Below are 16052 nucleotides of genomic sequence, written 5' to 3' on the forward strand. Positions count from 1 at the left end.
GCATGTTAAGCATTTATTAAATGAACAAAATATAAAGTGACACATTATACTGACACCACAAAATTTTGTCATTTTTCTTTCCAGAAAGCACTAAAGTGTCTTTGTGCTAGTGAATTATCTAAAAGATAACAAACAGAAGGGAGGAAATTGGATTTAAGTCTTTTCATTTCAGAATTGAACTGCATATGTTATGTAAATATAAAAACAAACGACTCATACATGCTTCTTATATAAATAATACATAAAATATATCTTTGAGTTACGATGACAAATCAAAGAGAAAATAAATTATATCGTATTCTTGAAATGAAACTTCAATCTGTATTTTTACATGTCATTCGTTTGTTTGTTATTGAATAAAAGCTTGAAGAATTGTTTTGTAAAAAAACATGCATTAGCTGAAATACATATTAATGTAATGCATTGTTAGTAGTACGTTTAATAAAATGCACGCTTTGGTGATACATTCTTTTAAAATGTAAACAGAGTCGTGGGACATATGTCATAACATGTATTACAACTGTAAATTATCACGCAGAATTTAATATCGAAACAAACATGTAATTGAGATATGATGTTTAAATAACACATTTGCAATAAAAACCACAGAGAAAGGCAGTTCTAAAATGTATGCTTCCTATACACCCCTACTAAATGGCTCTTTTACATTTTGGTGATATTTTTTATGAGAGCCCTCGACACTTCCGTCGTAAAGCCCTTGACCAAAACATAGCTAAAAAGCTTAAGTTTTCGTTAAAAATCAGTTTTATATCGTTGAAAAGGTTTCAACTCCTTGACATTGCAATGACGAGGACCTAATTATATTTAAGCTAGAGTCTGAGTTTTAATGACCATTCAAAGAGAAAATAAATAGTATCGCATATTTGGTGCGGTACTGAGAAATATCTTAATAGAAAATAACGTGTCACTCATGATATTTCGATATTTTGCCAGATCCTTTGATTGTGTAATATTACACTTAAAGGAAGTTTATAATATTTTTAAGCTGGTAAGCACTCACATAATTCTAGGTGGTGAAAGCATTTCTTAACTGTGTTAACATGCACGCGTCGATGAAATATTTTTAAACCTGAACATAGTGTCAAAGGGCATTTGTCAAAATGAAAGTCCAAGGAGAATATTACTAATAAATTATCACGCAGCATTTAATTTTAAAACAAACAGAAATTTGCTGTTAGCATCTTGCCGAGATGATGCAATTGGGATTTGTGTAAAACAAGGACAATATAATTACGATCGACCTTCTTATAAAACAAGACTTTTACAAAACCAGTCTTTTACAAAACCAGTCTCTGTTCGAGGAAAACTTCTATTTATGACACATTGCGTAAGCAGTCATATACTGTATATACGAATATATATTTATATAGTTATAAAAGCCTAATTACCGTTAGGCAGTTGAAATACGTTACTTTGTACTTCATGATTTTTATATTTTTTCCATTATTTCGATTCTTTCTGTGTCTAGGACTGGGTATTTTGTGGATCGTTGCTAGTTGGCGTGGAAAACTCTGGACTTTCAATTATCTCTCATGAACATGACCGAACTGTGCCTACAAGTTAACTTTTTTTCTCCCGGTTTATCTCCCCATTCAGAACTTAAATATAAGATTAAACTTGAAAGGGAATCATACTAAATTAGAATTTTAATCTGTCACTTTAATGCGTATCATTAAGGTATGCTTTTAAAGAGAGCGCAAATGTGCGGACACTTTTTCAGTTCTTGTCCTTTACCTTTTTGTTATTGATTCTGTCAGCTTTGACTTTGGACCAGTACATTCTAAGTCATCGTCGGATACCCACGGTTTATTAACCGTGGGTAAAGTGAATCAAATTGCATCGATATACAGCAAGAGGTGCGTAGCATATCGACCAATTAAATCATGTTTAAAATTTATATTCTTCGACAGCAAAGGTTAACAACTATCAGAAACCAAATAGCAGCGCCCACGATGTAAACCTGTTTCACATGTCTTGCCAATATAAAAGGCAAAATTATCCCCAAACTAATTTATTCTATAAGCAGAGACCGCAACAGTGATATTTTTTCAAGAATTAACGTTTCACAAAACATCATATGGAACAAGCGATTTGATCGGTTTAAATAGCCTCATGAAATCGTGAGGCAACCAATGACAAAGCTGTGTTTGACACACCTCTAATCGACTTGAAAAATCCAACGACTGATAAATGTTAATGGTTCGGCCCACGGGTATCCGACGATGATTCTAAGTAAACTGGAACTAAACATCAAAATAAAATTTTTGGCTAACAATCGTAATGATTAAAGATATAAAATTATAGTTTATGACGTACTTAACAGGACTAGCACAAGATAAACAATTCAAAACAAGAGAATTTACCCTAGATATATGCTTTCAGTTTAGGTATATTTTTCTCTTCATTAAGGATGATTTACTCAAGCACATTTAGTGATGAAGATTAAATACCAGATAAGCCGGTGCTAGGGGAGAGGAGGGATGTTGCAACTTTGCCTTATCCCTTATGAACAGAGTCAATCAAACAAAGTCTGTAATTTTCATGTACTATTAGTTTACTAAAGCATCAAATGCACTACTTAATAGCTTGTTATTTCGGATTTAAAATTTCATCGAAATCGTTGTCATCGAAACCCAATCAATATTGAAAATGTGCATTTGATCAATCTGTCTTCTGCTTGCCGAAAATTGTGACGCAAAATCAGCCATGCTTATCGATTCTGCAATTTTTGAACTGCACATTTAATATTGTCAATATTGGTAAAGGTAGACGCTAGGTCTAGTGGCTTTACTGGTACAGAACACGCACTAACATTTTGCGTGAAAAAAAACATTCCTGAACCTAGCGGAAAATAGGCGTGTTCCCATACCAGAGAAGTCACGTGGCATTGTCACATTGTAAAAGTATATAGTTGAAAATATAAATGTTATCAACAATAACAATAAAGGAAAAAAATAATAACACTGTATAATTGAGATATCATGTAAGGTGTGACTGCAACAATATCATGTTATTTATTGTTTTGCTAGTAAACTATTAATGTTGTTGATGCAAGCTTGAGAGGCTCTTCGAACATGCATTCATTGACATACATTAACATTTGTACCAAAATGTTAAATCATAATGCATGTTTTGTTGCCCACGTTGGTAAAATATTCTTGTTAAACTGCAAATGATTTCATAGAAAAACAAGTTTCAAACTACAAATATTAATTACAAAACAAACAAAACATCTTTTTTAAGTTTGTTTACTTGTTTGCATAAAAACAATAATGAGAAATTATTTCTAAATACCGGTACACACCGAATGTTTAGTTGATTTAGCGATGTCAAAATGTCTCATATAGTTGTAAAGTTTTCACCAAGAAATGTTTTTATCCAAACAGATCATGTTCCGAAATAGAAGAATTGGGATAAATGCAAGAAAGGGGAGTTTTGTCTTGGATGTAGGACAACATTTTGTTTTTCCAACCCTCAACAAAACCTCAACAAAACTTCTCGGGGGAAAGCAAAATTTGAAACTAACAGTATTGTCATCTTAAATATAATATTTTTCAAAAAAATGATAAGATTAAAAAAAAAACATAGTCTTATCATACAATCGTGACATTTCTTCAACTCTGTAATTTAACACTTGATGTCTATTTATTAAAATCAACTGTAACATTAAAATGTAAAATGTGTCACTCATTGCAAAGAAAGTGTTAAAATATACATGCGCGCTTTGTGCATTGCTACAAATATGCAGTTCAAGCGAAGATATTATTTTTGTTATATTTCTCAAACTATGAACTTTTCAAAAACATACATGAATAGCATTATCCTTGCTTTCAACTAAGGAACATTGCGCAAATTGTTTGAGATATTGTGTTAAATTTGAAATAGACATGTACTTATCAACTATTTGTTACTTATTAACTGTCCCCATTTATTTACCCATATTTCAAAAGGAATCAAAATGAATTTTTGGCATGTTTTTATGAAAGACAAACTGTAAAGATTATTAATTTAATTCAATCATCGCGTTCTACTTTTCGCAGATGTTTCTGTGCATTCGATTAAATATAACTCATTATTTATATTTGTTATATTAACCAAATTAATGACACATTATATTGCCTCTAAAAGCACATCAGGATAGAAATATCTAAAACATAACGTTATTTTTTAACAGAAAAAAAAAAATTTAATATAATTTTTCATTTCAGATTTGAACTGCAAATGTCATGTTTACATGAAAACAAACGACCTATACATGTTTGTAATGTGCATGAAACTAAATTGTCTCTTTGAGTTGCGATTACAAATCAAAGATAAGATAGATTAAATGGTAATCATGAAGCGAAGCTGTAAAGAAACTGTATTTTTACACGACATGTGTTTATTTGTTATTTAATAGAAGCTTGAAGATTTTTTAAGCATGCATTAGCAAATACATGTATATATAATGCATATGTAAAACATAATATATATGTTAGTACGTTTAATAATAAACAATTTAAAATGCACGCGTTGGTGACACATTCTTGTTAAACGTAAAGGGTCTTAGGACACATGTCATAACGTATGTAAAATGGTAAATTATCACGCAGCATTTGACGAGGGCTTGCATTATAAATATAGTTTTGTATCGGAGCACATTAAAGGGAATGCTTATAATTATAACGTTCATGGACATGCATTTTTGCTCGCATCTAAAAGAGAACGTCAAAGGTTGAATGCATATGTATTAGATAGAACTTGAATAACAAGAATCAGAAACAATACTTGTCAGTCATTTTGTTTTCGCTTGTCAGTCAACTCCTTTGATTCGCGTGGTTGTTTATACTTGAAGGAAATCATTCCTAAAAAAACACTAGTAGACATGCATTTACATATGTACAAGAATGTTAATTCGCAATTCGTGTTTATATGCGCGCTTTGTGAAATATTTTTGTAAAACTGCATACAGTGTCACAAAGCATCTGTCACATTGCATGTTCTAAGCGTGACCTTACTAATAAATTATCACGCATCATTCGATATCAAAATAAACATTATCATTTTGAAGATTATATTAGTTGGATGAGATAAATAGAACATTAATTAAAAATGAACACATAACTTTGTATACAAAGTAAATAACAACACTGTAAACTTAATCTTGTTTGTTTTGTTTTGTTTTCACTTTATACAAGCACTGTACCATATATTTGAAACACTGAAAACTTAATTCTAGTAACAACGGCAAGCTATCGTGAATTGCAGCAGTAAGATTTCTGTTTTTATGTTGAAATAAATTTCTACATAATTATGTGGTATCATACACTTTATTATTGCAGAGAGGTACGAAAATCTGCATGTACACCTCTCTTTGCTTCAGCATACAGTACCTTATTATCATTGCTGCAGATGTACTAACGCCAAATGGAGTGGTCCTTAACAGAGCCAAGGACGCTATAAGATATTGTTATTTTGCACTACGTAATTTCTAAACAACTCAATGGCTGTAGATATAAGTGCATTATTTGATCGAGAATGTGTAAAACTACTTAGCTTCCACAGTGCTTTGTTAATGTCTGTGTGAGAAAGAGTATGTCCACAGACATATTAAAAGAATATATTATCCTCACTGGAATCGTCATTCATACAATAGTTATGAAACGTTAAAACACGTCATTGACGGTATCCTCTGGATTAAGATATTTCATGAATGATTCAGGGGACACTTTTATACATTACGTAGGCACGCAGTGATGAGAACTGGATCGTTGTATTGTGTTAAACAATTTAATTCTTTCCTCTTTCTATTAAAGCTATTGTTTCGTTTTCCTTTCATAAAGATTCTTTGCTCTCTGGCATCATCGTACTTTCCTAATTCACTAGAATGCTGTTGTTCTCTCACCGCGTGTTCATTTGCTCCAAATATCACATCGTTATAACTTCCAGATAAACTTTCGCCGACATTGCTAAGTTCTTTCAAGAAATCATCATGGGGATGCCCGGGAAAATAAAAAGACACTATGCTATACGATCCTTCTATTGTTCTGTTTTGACAACCTATAAAACAGTGTATATGAAATCAGAAATTAAGAATTTTCTATAACTAATTGAAGCAAAACGATTAAAAAATGTCTTTCTCTAAATGGTAATAAAAAGATATATAAGATAATATGGGCAAATATAGTAACACGATAATATTCGGGACAATACTAAAATAAATACAAATGAAACCCTTATATGGCGTAATTTAAATAATTTCGTAACCTTATACTCAAAAGAAAAACTGATAAATGATAACAAGAAGTAAAGAATTGCCTATTAAAGTAATGTGGATTTGTATCACTAAAAGCGAAACTTGTAAAACTATTAAAAGATGCAAACTCTCAAAAAAATATAAAAAATAAATATTATGTCGTCTAAAGAAGAAAGTCTTAAACAAAGTATTAGCTACAACTCCAAAAAGATGAATCACAACGGCGCCAAATCGTTCTTCAACCAAAAAGAAAAGAACTATCATACTCGAGTGTGATTTACAATGACGTTCCTTGTAAGTATGATAAAATTTTATTAAAAACAAAAAGTATCACTTCGAAAAAAAAAGAAACACTTTTTTCTAAGAAATGAAAACATTTGTATTTCAAAACATTATTAGGTAACAAACGTATAACTTACCTTTATGTTGACAGAGAGTGTCTGTGAAGAAAACAGGAATTCCAAGTGAATCATAAAGTTGAAAAGAAAAGATAATCCATGTAATATGTCGATTGACGATCATCTTATCATATAGATGCCGATGAACAATCGGACGGACAATAAATTTTTTATATATAATTTGTGTAGCACGCAGCTTTCTAAACAAGTACTCTGACTGCTATAAGAGTGACTTTGAAATATGAATAGGGGACCACGTTTATATATAGTCAAATTGAACAAAAAAATCCAGTCAACACCTCCAGATTAAAAGGCTATGTCTGGAAGATGTCTCGGTGGAAAACTATGATAATTTTAAACAGTCAGATGTGTGTTCAGATAAATAGAAGTGAAGTGGTCTTTGTTGAAAGGCGGATTGTCTTTTTCTAATTAATTTCTACCGTAACTGAAAATACCGTCGATAATATATAGGATAAACTGATTTAAATTGTGTGCGCGTTTTTGATTGGATGGTGTCTAAAAACCTGGTTTTATTGCAATTAATTTGTATAAAAGACATCTTGATGAATAAATATCATTTATGCTTGAAACAATATGCTCTTCACATTTTGATGAACGCGACGTGATTGGGTGTTCACAAAGATAAGTAAGTAGGCACTTGGGATGACACTGGAGTCACGTGAACTATGAAATGCTATATTATCATCATTATGCTTTCATATCGCATCATATGATAATGTATCACGTCTCGAAACTTCAATGATTGCAGCATTGTTTTTACCATTGTGTGTGTGTGATCCATGAAAAGTTTTCAAAGGTTCATCAATATTATATGTCCCGTACTTAAAATCGTAGAATTATAACAACATTGTGCATGTGGGTAGCGTTTAAAATCCACGTTACTTAGGAAGCACAAATTTGTTGGTCCGGAAATTTGCATATGAAGAGAAGTAAATTCATGAATATATACGAGTGACTTTATCATCTTTTAATTTTCTTTGGTGGGGACGTGGATGTTTCGTTTTGTTCTGTATTTTTTTTTTAATTATTATTTACTTTTTGTCCATGTGCGTGCGTGCGTGCGTGTGAGCTGCTAAAGTGTTGGAAATTAGAAATATAAAACGAAAGCTAATCCAATGTTTAATTATTATATACTAGACAAATATAATATAAAAAATGCATTTACAATAGATAAAACAAGCCAGACGGGGTCCTTTATCAAATTTACGGATTATTCACTGTTTGTCGCCTTTTTTTATTATATCACTTGCTTTTTGTCAATGTCCCAATATTTAGTGACAGATTGTCTGGCAATGTTTTTTTTTTTATTACAGTTTACGGTTTGTTTGCCATAATCATATTTTTTTTCAACTGTCACAATTTACTATCAAATATTTTCAAATGTTTTCTTATGTGCTTTGGTTTTCTATTCAGCAATAAGGATTGTAAAAAACACACAAAGATTCAAACAAAGCTGGCCCTGAATCATTTGGTTAACTAATTTCATGCTTACCTTTGAAGGAGTTTAAAAAGAAGCATATAGTATTGGTGCCGTTAATCTGCCGAGAATTCGTAAGCAAACTGCTAGCCAAAATTTGCCAAAATTAATGATACTATAAATGGTAAGTCAGCAGATTTGGCAAGCTTTGGGTCCTATGTTTGTAACGGTAAAATGAAAGAGACTGCATGTCAACAAAAAGTAGTTTATTCTGAAGGGTACGCTTAATTGTCAGCAACATAAAACTAGATTTCGTCGTAAAATATCTCAAAAATAGCAACAAGTGTCCTGAAATACAGTTCCGCATTTAGTATGAAAGCTATATTCGGCGATGTGCGCTAAAGTCGGCGGTTATAGCTGACTGGAGAGTTGAGGATGAAAATATTTTCAAATTTTACAAGTAAAACCTTTGTGTTGTGACAATGTGTGTCGAAGTAGAACTAATTGGAAAAGGCAGAAGTTAGTCATACAGTGAACATGCAGTAACAGCATCGACAGCGAATATCTTTTACATAATGACAAAAGCAGACGTCTAATCGCAATATTAAAAACAATTGAAAAGCGGCCAAAAAAATAAGAAACAAACGACTGGGTGTAGTAGCATTAACGAACGACATGCGACCAAAAAGGGTCAATAAAGACGTCCGTCTGATCGCAGTTTAGTATCAAAAAAATGTTACGTGGGCTACATAAGTCATAAGGGCAATATGAAAGAAGCAACATTACAAAACCCACCAGTTAATGCAACTGATGATGGCCTAATACTTTAATACAAATAGATAAGATAAACAGTAAAATTCACAAATGTGCTTGATACATAGTTAGAAATATTATAAGGCACAAGAAGCATCCTAGTAGAGGGCCGACAAAAATGGCAGTTAGTGCATGCTGCAATGCCCAGTTGGAAGCATCGATGGCATTCGGTTTGTCGTCCAGTTTGATTGCTTTCCTCACCTGCAATAGATAAATGATGACCTTATATACTGCAATCAACAACGGTACTTTTGAGTACCATTTATTTCAGTAGTACTCTTTTATCTTATCGTAAGACAATGTGTTATTTAATAAGAACAAAACGTTCAGCCACAAAATAATTCTGTCTCACCCGCAAAAAATACATGTAATTATTTCATTTCTATAACACTATGTTCAATATCTGATATCATTAACTAATTCATGTCCTGAGGCACACAAACATTGTCTCGGTCTTTTTGGAGATTTACACGCTTTACTCGTAAAAGAAACCAAAGTATGACTTTCTGTTTCTTTTATTTTAGGCATGTGTCAACGTCCCTTGCGTGAAACCACTTTAAAAATGGAAGACAATTAAACACATTCATCTTCAAAAAAGGATGTGGATGTCCTACGTGGTCTGATTATGAGTTACACATAGAAAGTCTTAGTTCACTACGTATATGTATATGTTAGTGTTCATCCGTGCTGTTCTACTGAATTTAGAAACTTCGATAAAATATGTCTCAAACCAAATTGAGAAATTTTCGTTTCATCTAAAATGTCCTAACTATGATTCTTAATATGTTAAAACTTTTTAATTTCTGAATATAGCGATGAAGATGAACATTTACTCATTTTACATATTTTGTAACTTTTCTTAGGAGAATGACTTGAGAATGATAATAAAAGTATACAACTTTTACTAAAGATGAAATATTTATGGAAACGGTCTTGAATTAGTCCTATAGTCTGTCATAAATCCTAGGACATAGGATATACTTTGGGCTTTCTATAAAACGCAGCCCAGTACTTCAGTTGGCTCGAGATTGTTAAAAGGGGTGTGTTTCAAGAGTTCTGAGCGGTGTAAATATACTAAATATCATACTATTTTAGTGGTGATTAACTTGTAATTTTTCCTCAGCTGTAACGCACGAATGTATACACACTAGATGGAATTTTCAATTAAAATAATTAATATGAATCTTACTTTTAGACTGTTAGCAATAGCAGCAAGACCGATTGGAATGAAGATCACAAGTGACAATACTGACAGAGGAAAATAGTCCGGCACGTTGACATGTTTCTTCTGGTGTGTACTTACCTACAACGGACAGAAAATAGATATCTTAGACAAATATAGATTTCATCAAGTGAATTAACTTGTAAAATAGATATATACATACATATATACATGTACCTTCAATTATTTAAGCATAATGAAATAATATAATAGGCAGCAAGTCAGATTATTTTACTTCTTGTTGTTTTCTTTTTGTGTAGTTTCTGTTTTTTTTAATGCAAGCAGGTTCAGTAAGAATAAACCCCGATAAAAGAAATATCTGTTGATCTTTATTTATTTTCAGAGAACATTTTAAGTGCACCTACCAGTTTACATGAGCCATCGTTGTCACCAACAGATATTACGTTGCCATCCCCCGGGGAGACAACGCCTTCCTCGTTCTGATAGCTCACGTGATGGTAAACTGGAACAACAAAAATATAGAATTATTGATAGGGTTTGCAATGGCAATGTTAATTAAAGAGGTGGCTTTTGAAAATGAGACTTCGCTTGATCAAAAGGGATGTTGAAGATCATAATATATCTTTGGCTATCCTGTACATGTATATCTGCTGTTTGTATTTTTTAATTTAAAAAAGAATAATTCAAAAATGCCTTTATGATAGAAATGTGTTTTACTTTTTTCTTTAAGAGCGAATGGCACATGCACCAAAACATTGCTAAATGGTAATAACCATATTTGAAAAGCAGGATAAAATTGTGATCAGGAATATATTTTTCGGTTTACGCACACACAATTTTAATGTTTGTTAACTTACTATGTTACAATTACATGCATTTCAAACATCTATCATAAGATTAAGGAAACATCTATAAATCTTATAAAAAAAATCATGAGATATATCTTAGTTCCCTTTAATAATAATAAAATCTTACTGGATGTTTCTTATGCATTTCAATATTTTACATATAATTACAATTCATATATTGTTGATATCACATGCATATAAAACACAACAATAAGGGGTGGGAAACAAGCAATTAATAAATTCAATATATGTTGGTATTTATATTGTTATTCTACACATATTTTTTTGTAATGGGTTTGCCTTGCTTTGACTATGGAGCACTCATGATACTTCTTTTAATGCCTATCTGTAAAATGAGTAGCCAACAGTTTAGCAATCAACAGTTTAGCAAACACAAATTTAGAAGTTGTACAAATTGTACTTATATGCAAGCTGTGTTGGTTCCTAACCGGTGACAAGGGCTAATCAGATCTGATAGACTAAACAAGAGGGTAGATGGCCCTAAATCGTTCACCTGACTCATCAAACTCATCCGAGCAATTACCTAGACAAGCTTCCTGACCAAGTTTCATGAGAGGTGAGTAAAACAATGTGATTACTAGAGTGTTAACAAGGATTTTCCATATTTAAGCAGTGTGACCTAGTTTTTGACCCAAGAAAACCCATATTTAAACTTGACCTAGAAATTATCAAAACAAACTTTCAGACCAATTTCAAGGACATTTGGATCAAAACAGTAGCCACTGGAGTGTTAACAAGATTTTTCTATTCATAGCTCCTGTGACCTTGTTTTTCATCCGATATGACCAAAGTTCGAACTTATCCGAGCAATTACCGAGTCAAGAATCCTGACAAGTTTGATGACAATTGAGTCAAAAATGTGACCACTAGAGTGTCAACAAGGTTTTTTCATATTTGGGCGGTGTGACCTAGTTTTGACCCCACGTGACTTATATTCGAATTTGACTTAGAAATCATCAAAACAAACTTTCAGACCAATTTCAAGGACATTTGGATCAAGACAGTAGCCACTGGAGTGTTAACAAGATTTTTCTATTTTAGCTCCTGTGACCTAGTTTTTCATCCGAGATGGCCCATGTTCAAACTCATCCGAGCAATTACCTAGACAAGCATACTGACAAAATTTGATGACAATTGAGTCAAAAATGTGACCACTAGAGTGTCAACAAGGTTTTTACATATTTGGGCGGTGTGACCTAGTTTTGACCCCAGGTGACGTATATTCGAATTTGATTTAGAAATTATCAAAACAAACTTTCAGACCAAATTCAAGGACATTTGGATCAAAACAGTAGCCACTGGAGTGTCAACAAGATTTTTCTATTTTAGCTCCTGTGACCTAGTTTTTCATCCGAGATGACCCATGTTCAAACTCATCCGAGCAATTACCTAGGCAAGCATCCTGACAAAATTTGATGATGATTGGGCAAAAAAGTGACCGCTAGAGTGTAAACAAACAAATGTGGGCGGACAACGGGAAATCAACAATCCTAAAAGCTCACCCTGAGCTAGCTCAGGTGAGCTAATAAAACCAACTGATCTGGAAATAAAAATATCATATTTATTAAGATATCGTACAGGCATGTTTAGTAAACCTTGTAGATATTTAAACCAGAGCCTAATTGGTACAATTTTTAAATTATTCTTCTTTTTCAGGATGCAAAAAAAATGAATAGTTACCATGATTTCTTAAATCCATTTTGTTATAACATCATTCCGGTGGAGTGGTATCATTAATTGGAATGCTCCAATTTAACCAATTTAACAAATTAGAAACAGTATACATTTACAAAATCCACATGAAGATTTATTGTAGAAAAGTAGCCATATTCATTCTTGATTGTTTATACCATTTAGTGTTAAGGAGTTTGGACACTGTTTAATGAATTTAGTAAACAGAATAGTAAAACTTTACTCAATTTGTTATAAATGTTTAAACGATTTTATCATTTTACTTTATCACTCTTACATGGATGGAGATGTCATCTTATTTTATCGAGTTTGAGTAGAATAACAAAATGAATGATGCATTATATGAATGTAGATATCTCTAGGTGAGCCATTTTGTTTTTGCTGACAAAATGGCTTTTTAACACTAACTTATTTATTTTGATTGAATACTGAAATTTTGATTATTTCATCGGTAGACTCGGAATCCGTATGGTCTTTTAAATTACTTGTTCTTACTAAACAGAACATCCTCTGAATGATATTTATGTGTTTGGGTTGTCCGTTAGCCTTAAAATAAAATGTCGATATCTACCATTATCATGTCAGTTATCAAATAATAGTTACATCATGCTTTACATAAGACTTTATTTGAATGTGATATTATTGATAATATGAGTATATTATTGATAAATATATCCCGGGTATCTTATTAATGTATCTTTCAATTTTCGTCTTGCATTTTCCCGTCATACAACATTTGCTTTTTAATTTTACCCAGATAGTTTTTTATTTCAATATAGCTTCTGAAACTCAGGATAGAAATAATAATCTATAAATTAGACCTCAAATTATCCAGCGGGCGTAAGCACTTATGATTATGTCCCTGTTTTTTTATGCTCACCGAAAAATTTCGGGGGAGCATATTGTCGGCGCCTTGTCCGTCTGTCCGTCCGTTGTCTTGTCCGGAGCATAACTTGAAAACCCTTGGAGATAATTTAAATTTATTGAAACTTCATACAGTGGTAGAGGGCACATACAGTGGTAGCGGGCATTGAGGGCGAGTGCAGTGTCAAAGAACCATAACTCTATTTTGCTCGGTTTTTTGAATTATCTCCCCTTATAGAAAAATCTTGTCCGGACATAACTCTAAAACTATAAAAGATATCAACATGAAACTTTGTAGGTGAATAGATCTCAATGAGCAGATGTGCAGTGCATAAGAACAATAACTCTTTTTGTCCAAATTTTGGAGTTATTGCCCTTTGTTAATTTTAACACTTTGAACTTTGTCCGGAACATAACTCTAAAACTATAAGAGATATCAAGATGAAACATTGTAGGTAGATGGATCTCATTGAGTAGAGGAGCAGTGCAAAAGAACCATAACTCTTTAAGCCTCATTTTTGAATTATCTCCCCTTTTAGAAAAATCTTGTCCAGGACATAGCTGTAAAACTATAAGAGATATCAACATGAAACTTTGTAGGTAGATACATCTCAATGGGTAGATGTGCAGTGCACAAAAATCCTAACTCTGCCTTGCATAATTCTGGAGTTACTGCCCTTTGTTTATTTTTACTTTTTGAAGTTGTCCGGGACATAACTCGGAAATCATAAGATATATCATCAAGAAACTTTGTAGGTTGATAGATCACATTGATTAGAAGTGCAGTGCAAAGAACAGTAACTCTGCCTTGCCTAATTTTGGAATTATTGCACTTTGAACTTTTTCCAGGGACATAACTCTGAAACTACAAGAGGTGTACTTTCCTGTGTCCAAAACCTATTCGGGAAGCATCACCCGGCTCAAACCGGGCTCTTGTTCAACCTGTTTTTAATGTAACTATATTTCCCATAATGCCTTCATATACTTCGCGTTATAGTCACACAAAATAAAAAACAAAAGGGCCATAATGGTCAAATATCGCTCATCTCATTACAAAGGCTGAAAATAACATAAGAGCCTATATGGACGAAAAACAGGCATTCTGCGAAATATCAAAGTTCAAATCTGCATCAGGAATTGTGCATAATAGTAGTAATTTCATACATTAAATCTAACTACAAAACATTGGTCGCTAGGTCAAAATTTAGGTCAACTGATATCAAAGTTCAAATCGGCAACTGAATCTGTGACAGTAGTTCAAATTTCATTAGAAAAAGTTGTTCACTTGGTTCAAGTCTGCATGCATCTGTAACTGTGCACATAGTCCGATTTTCACAGTTTCAGGTCTGTTTTTAAAAAAACAGGCCACTGGGTCGAAATCTAGATCAAAATTCAATTCTGCATCAGAAAAAGTGTGAAAAGATTTCTGCATGAAATTTAATTTTTAGATAACTTTGGAAGAGCTTCGTGCAAAGAACATTCCTGCCAAGTTAAGGCATAAATATGGTCAGTTAATGAGGAGATGTTGTTTAAACCAATTTTTTGACAACGCAGTATTAATTCTGATCCTTCGGGACCTCTGATTCCCCCCTTGCACCGTCCACTGTAAGTATGAATCAAAGTCTGCATATATTCTTTAAATCTCATGCTTTGTACTTGCCTTGAGTGAATAAATCAATTTGAAATATGAATACTTTGCTTTCATTTCTCCTTAGGGAGTAACCCATTTCCAGATTTTTACTCGGAAGCGGCTTATCTTAATTAACGTATACGAACGCAATATGTATCTCACCCAAATTGTTGTATTTCAGGGAAGTATACGCTGTTGTCGTAAAGCATGCATTGCCTACTTAATTATGAGAAAATGCGACAAAATTTGAAATGACTTACCCACCGCCACGTATTTCTTCGGAACATCATCCGTTTGTTTGATTTGTTTCAATTCCTGATCAGTTTCACTCATGCTTTATATTTTATATAAATATACAGCACATGAAAACGTTCGTTCAATAAAATAATCATTTATCTCAAGTCACGTGACACACAGTAAAACATATTGCTAATTACATATAACTAGAGGACTAGAAAAGCCAGTATTTTACATATATTGACATTTTAGATAATGATACTTGCTTTGAACATATGTTACAATGTTACAAATTAAACTATATTCGACGGGGCGTAAATGTAATTAATGTTGCACTATTTTTTTCTCATTTTCACCAACAATTGTTATAAAATACTTTGATATAATATAATTCCTATTTAATATTCGGTATTAGAACCCAAGTTATGTCTTTAATGTATATGAATATTGTTCATTTATTCCAAATCTACTTGAGGAAATTAGTTGTATTAGTTGTCTTTTTTAATTAAACGTCATTCAAATGAAACACATTTTGCTGCTTGCTATAAAAAATAGGCATTCATTGTACTGAAAACTTGCCATGATTTTTATTTGTTGTTGTTGTTGGTTGTTGTTTTTTAGTCGTTGTTTTTGTTGTGTTGTTGTTTGTTGTTGGGGTTTTTTTGGTTGTTG

General features: G+C 32.4%; 2 protein-coding genes across 3 annotated transcripts; both read right to left on the reverse strand.

Moving 5' to 3' along the window:
- Nucleotides 1-5330: 5330 nt before the first annotated feature.
- LOC132719824 (uncharacterized) lies at nt 5331-6990 on the reverse strand. The gene is made up of 2 exons (XM_060703746.1): nt 6676-6990; nt 5331-6060 (listed from the first exon to the last, which is right to left on the reverse strand). The coding sequence occupies exons 1-2, from the start codon at nt 6776-6778 to the stop codon at nt 5732-5734; spliced, it is 432 nt and encodes a 143-aa protein (XP_060559729.1). The 5' UTR covers nt 6779-6990; the 3' UTR covers nt 5331-5731.
- A 1884-nt stretch (nt 6991-8874) lies between these two features.
- LOC132719825 (uncharacterized) lies at nt 8875-15575 on the reverse strand. 2 transcript variants are annotated; one of them, XM_060703747.1, is made up of 4 exons: nt 15404-15575; nt 10493-10590; nt 10095-10208; nt 8875-9106 (listed from the first exon to the last, which is right to left on the reverse strand). In XM_060703747.1, exons 1-4 carry the CDS (start codon nt 15474-15476, stop codon nt 8951-8953), a joined length of 441 nt encoding a protein of 146 aa, XP_060559730.1. In that variant the 5' UTR covers nt 15477-15575; the 3' UTR covers nt 8875-8950. The 2 variants fall into 2 exon arrangements, with proteins under 2 accessions (XP_060559730.1, XP_060559731.1); XM_060703748.1 differs by lacking the exon at nt 15404-15575 and adding an exon at nt 12638-12793.
- Nucleotides 15576-16052: the final 477 nt, after the last annotated feature.

Source organism: Ruditapes philippinarum, unplaced genomic scaffold, assembly GCF_026571515.1.
Source record: "Ruditapes philippinarum isolate M1 unplaced genomic scaffold, ASM2657151v2 ctg3314_1_1_1_1, whole genome shotgun sequence".
In the NCBI taxonomy this organism is placed as follows: Eukaryota; Metazoa; Mollusca; class Bivalvia; order Venerida; family Veneridae; genus Ruditapes; species Ruditapes philippinarum.

Excerpts from the sequence above, each read along its gene's own strand:
- LOC132719824 (XM_060703746.1), bottom strand. The coding sequence starts at position 6,778 with ATGATCGTCAATCGACATATTACATGGATTATCTTTTCTTTTCAACTT. Across the intron at positions 6,061-6,675 it reads CACTCTCTGTCAACATAAAG|GTTGTCAAAACAGAACAATA; the intron begins GTAAGTTATACG and ends ACTGTTTTATAG.
- LOC132719825 (XM_060703747.1), bottom strand. The coding sequence starts at position 15,476 with ATGAGTGAAACTGATCAGGAATTGAAACAAATCAAACAAACGGATGAT. Across the intron at positions 10,209-10,492 it reads ACGATGGCTCATGTAAACTG|GTAAGTACACACCAGAAGAA; the intron begins GTAGGTGCACTT and ends TGTCCGTTGTAG. Across the intron at positions 9,107-10,094 it reads CTATTGCTAACAGTCTAAAA|GTGAGGAAAGCAATCAAACT; the intron begins GTAAGATTCATA and ends TATCTATTGCAG.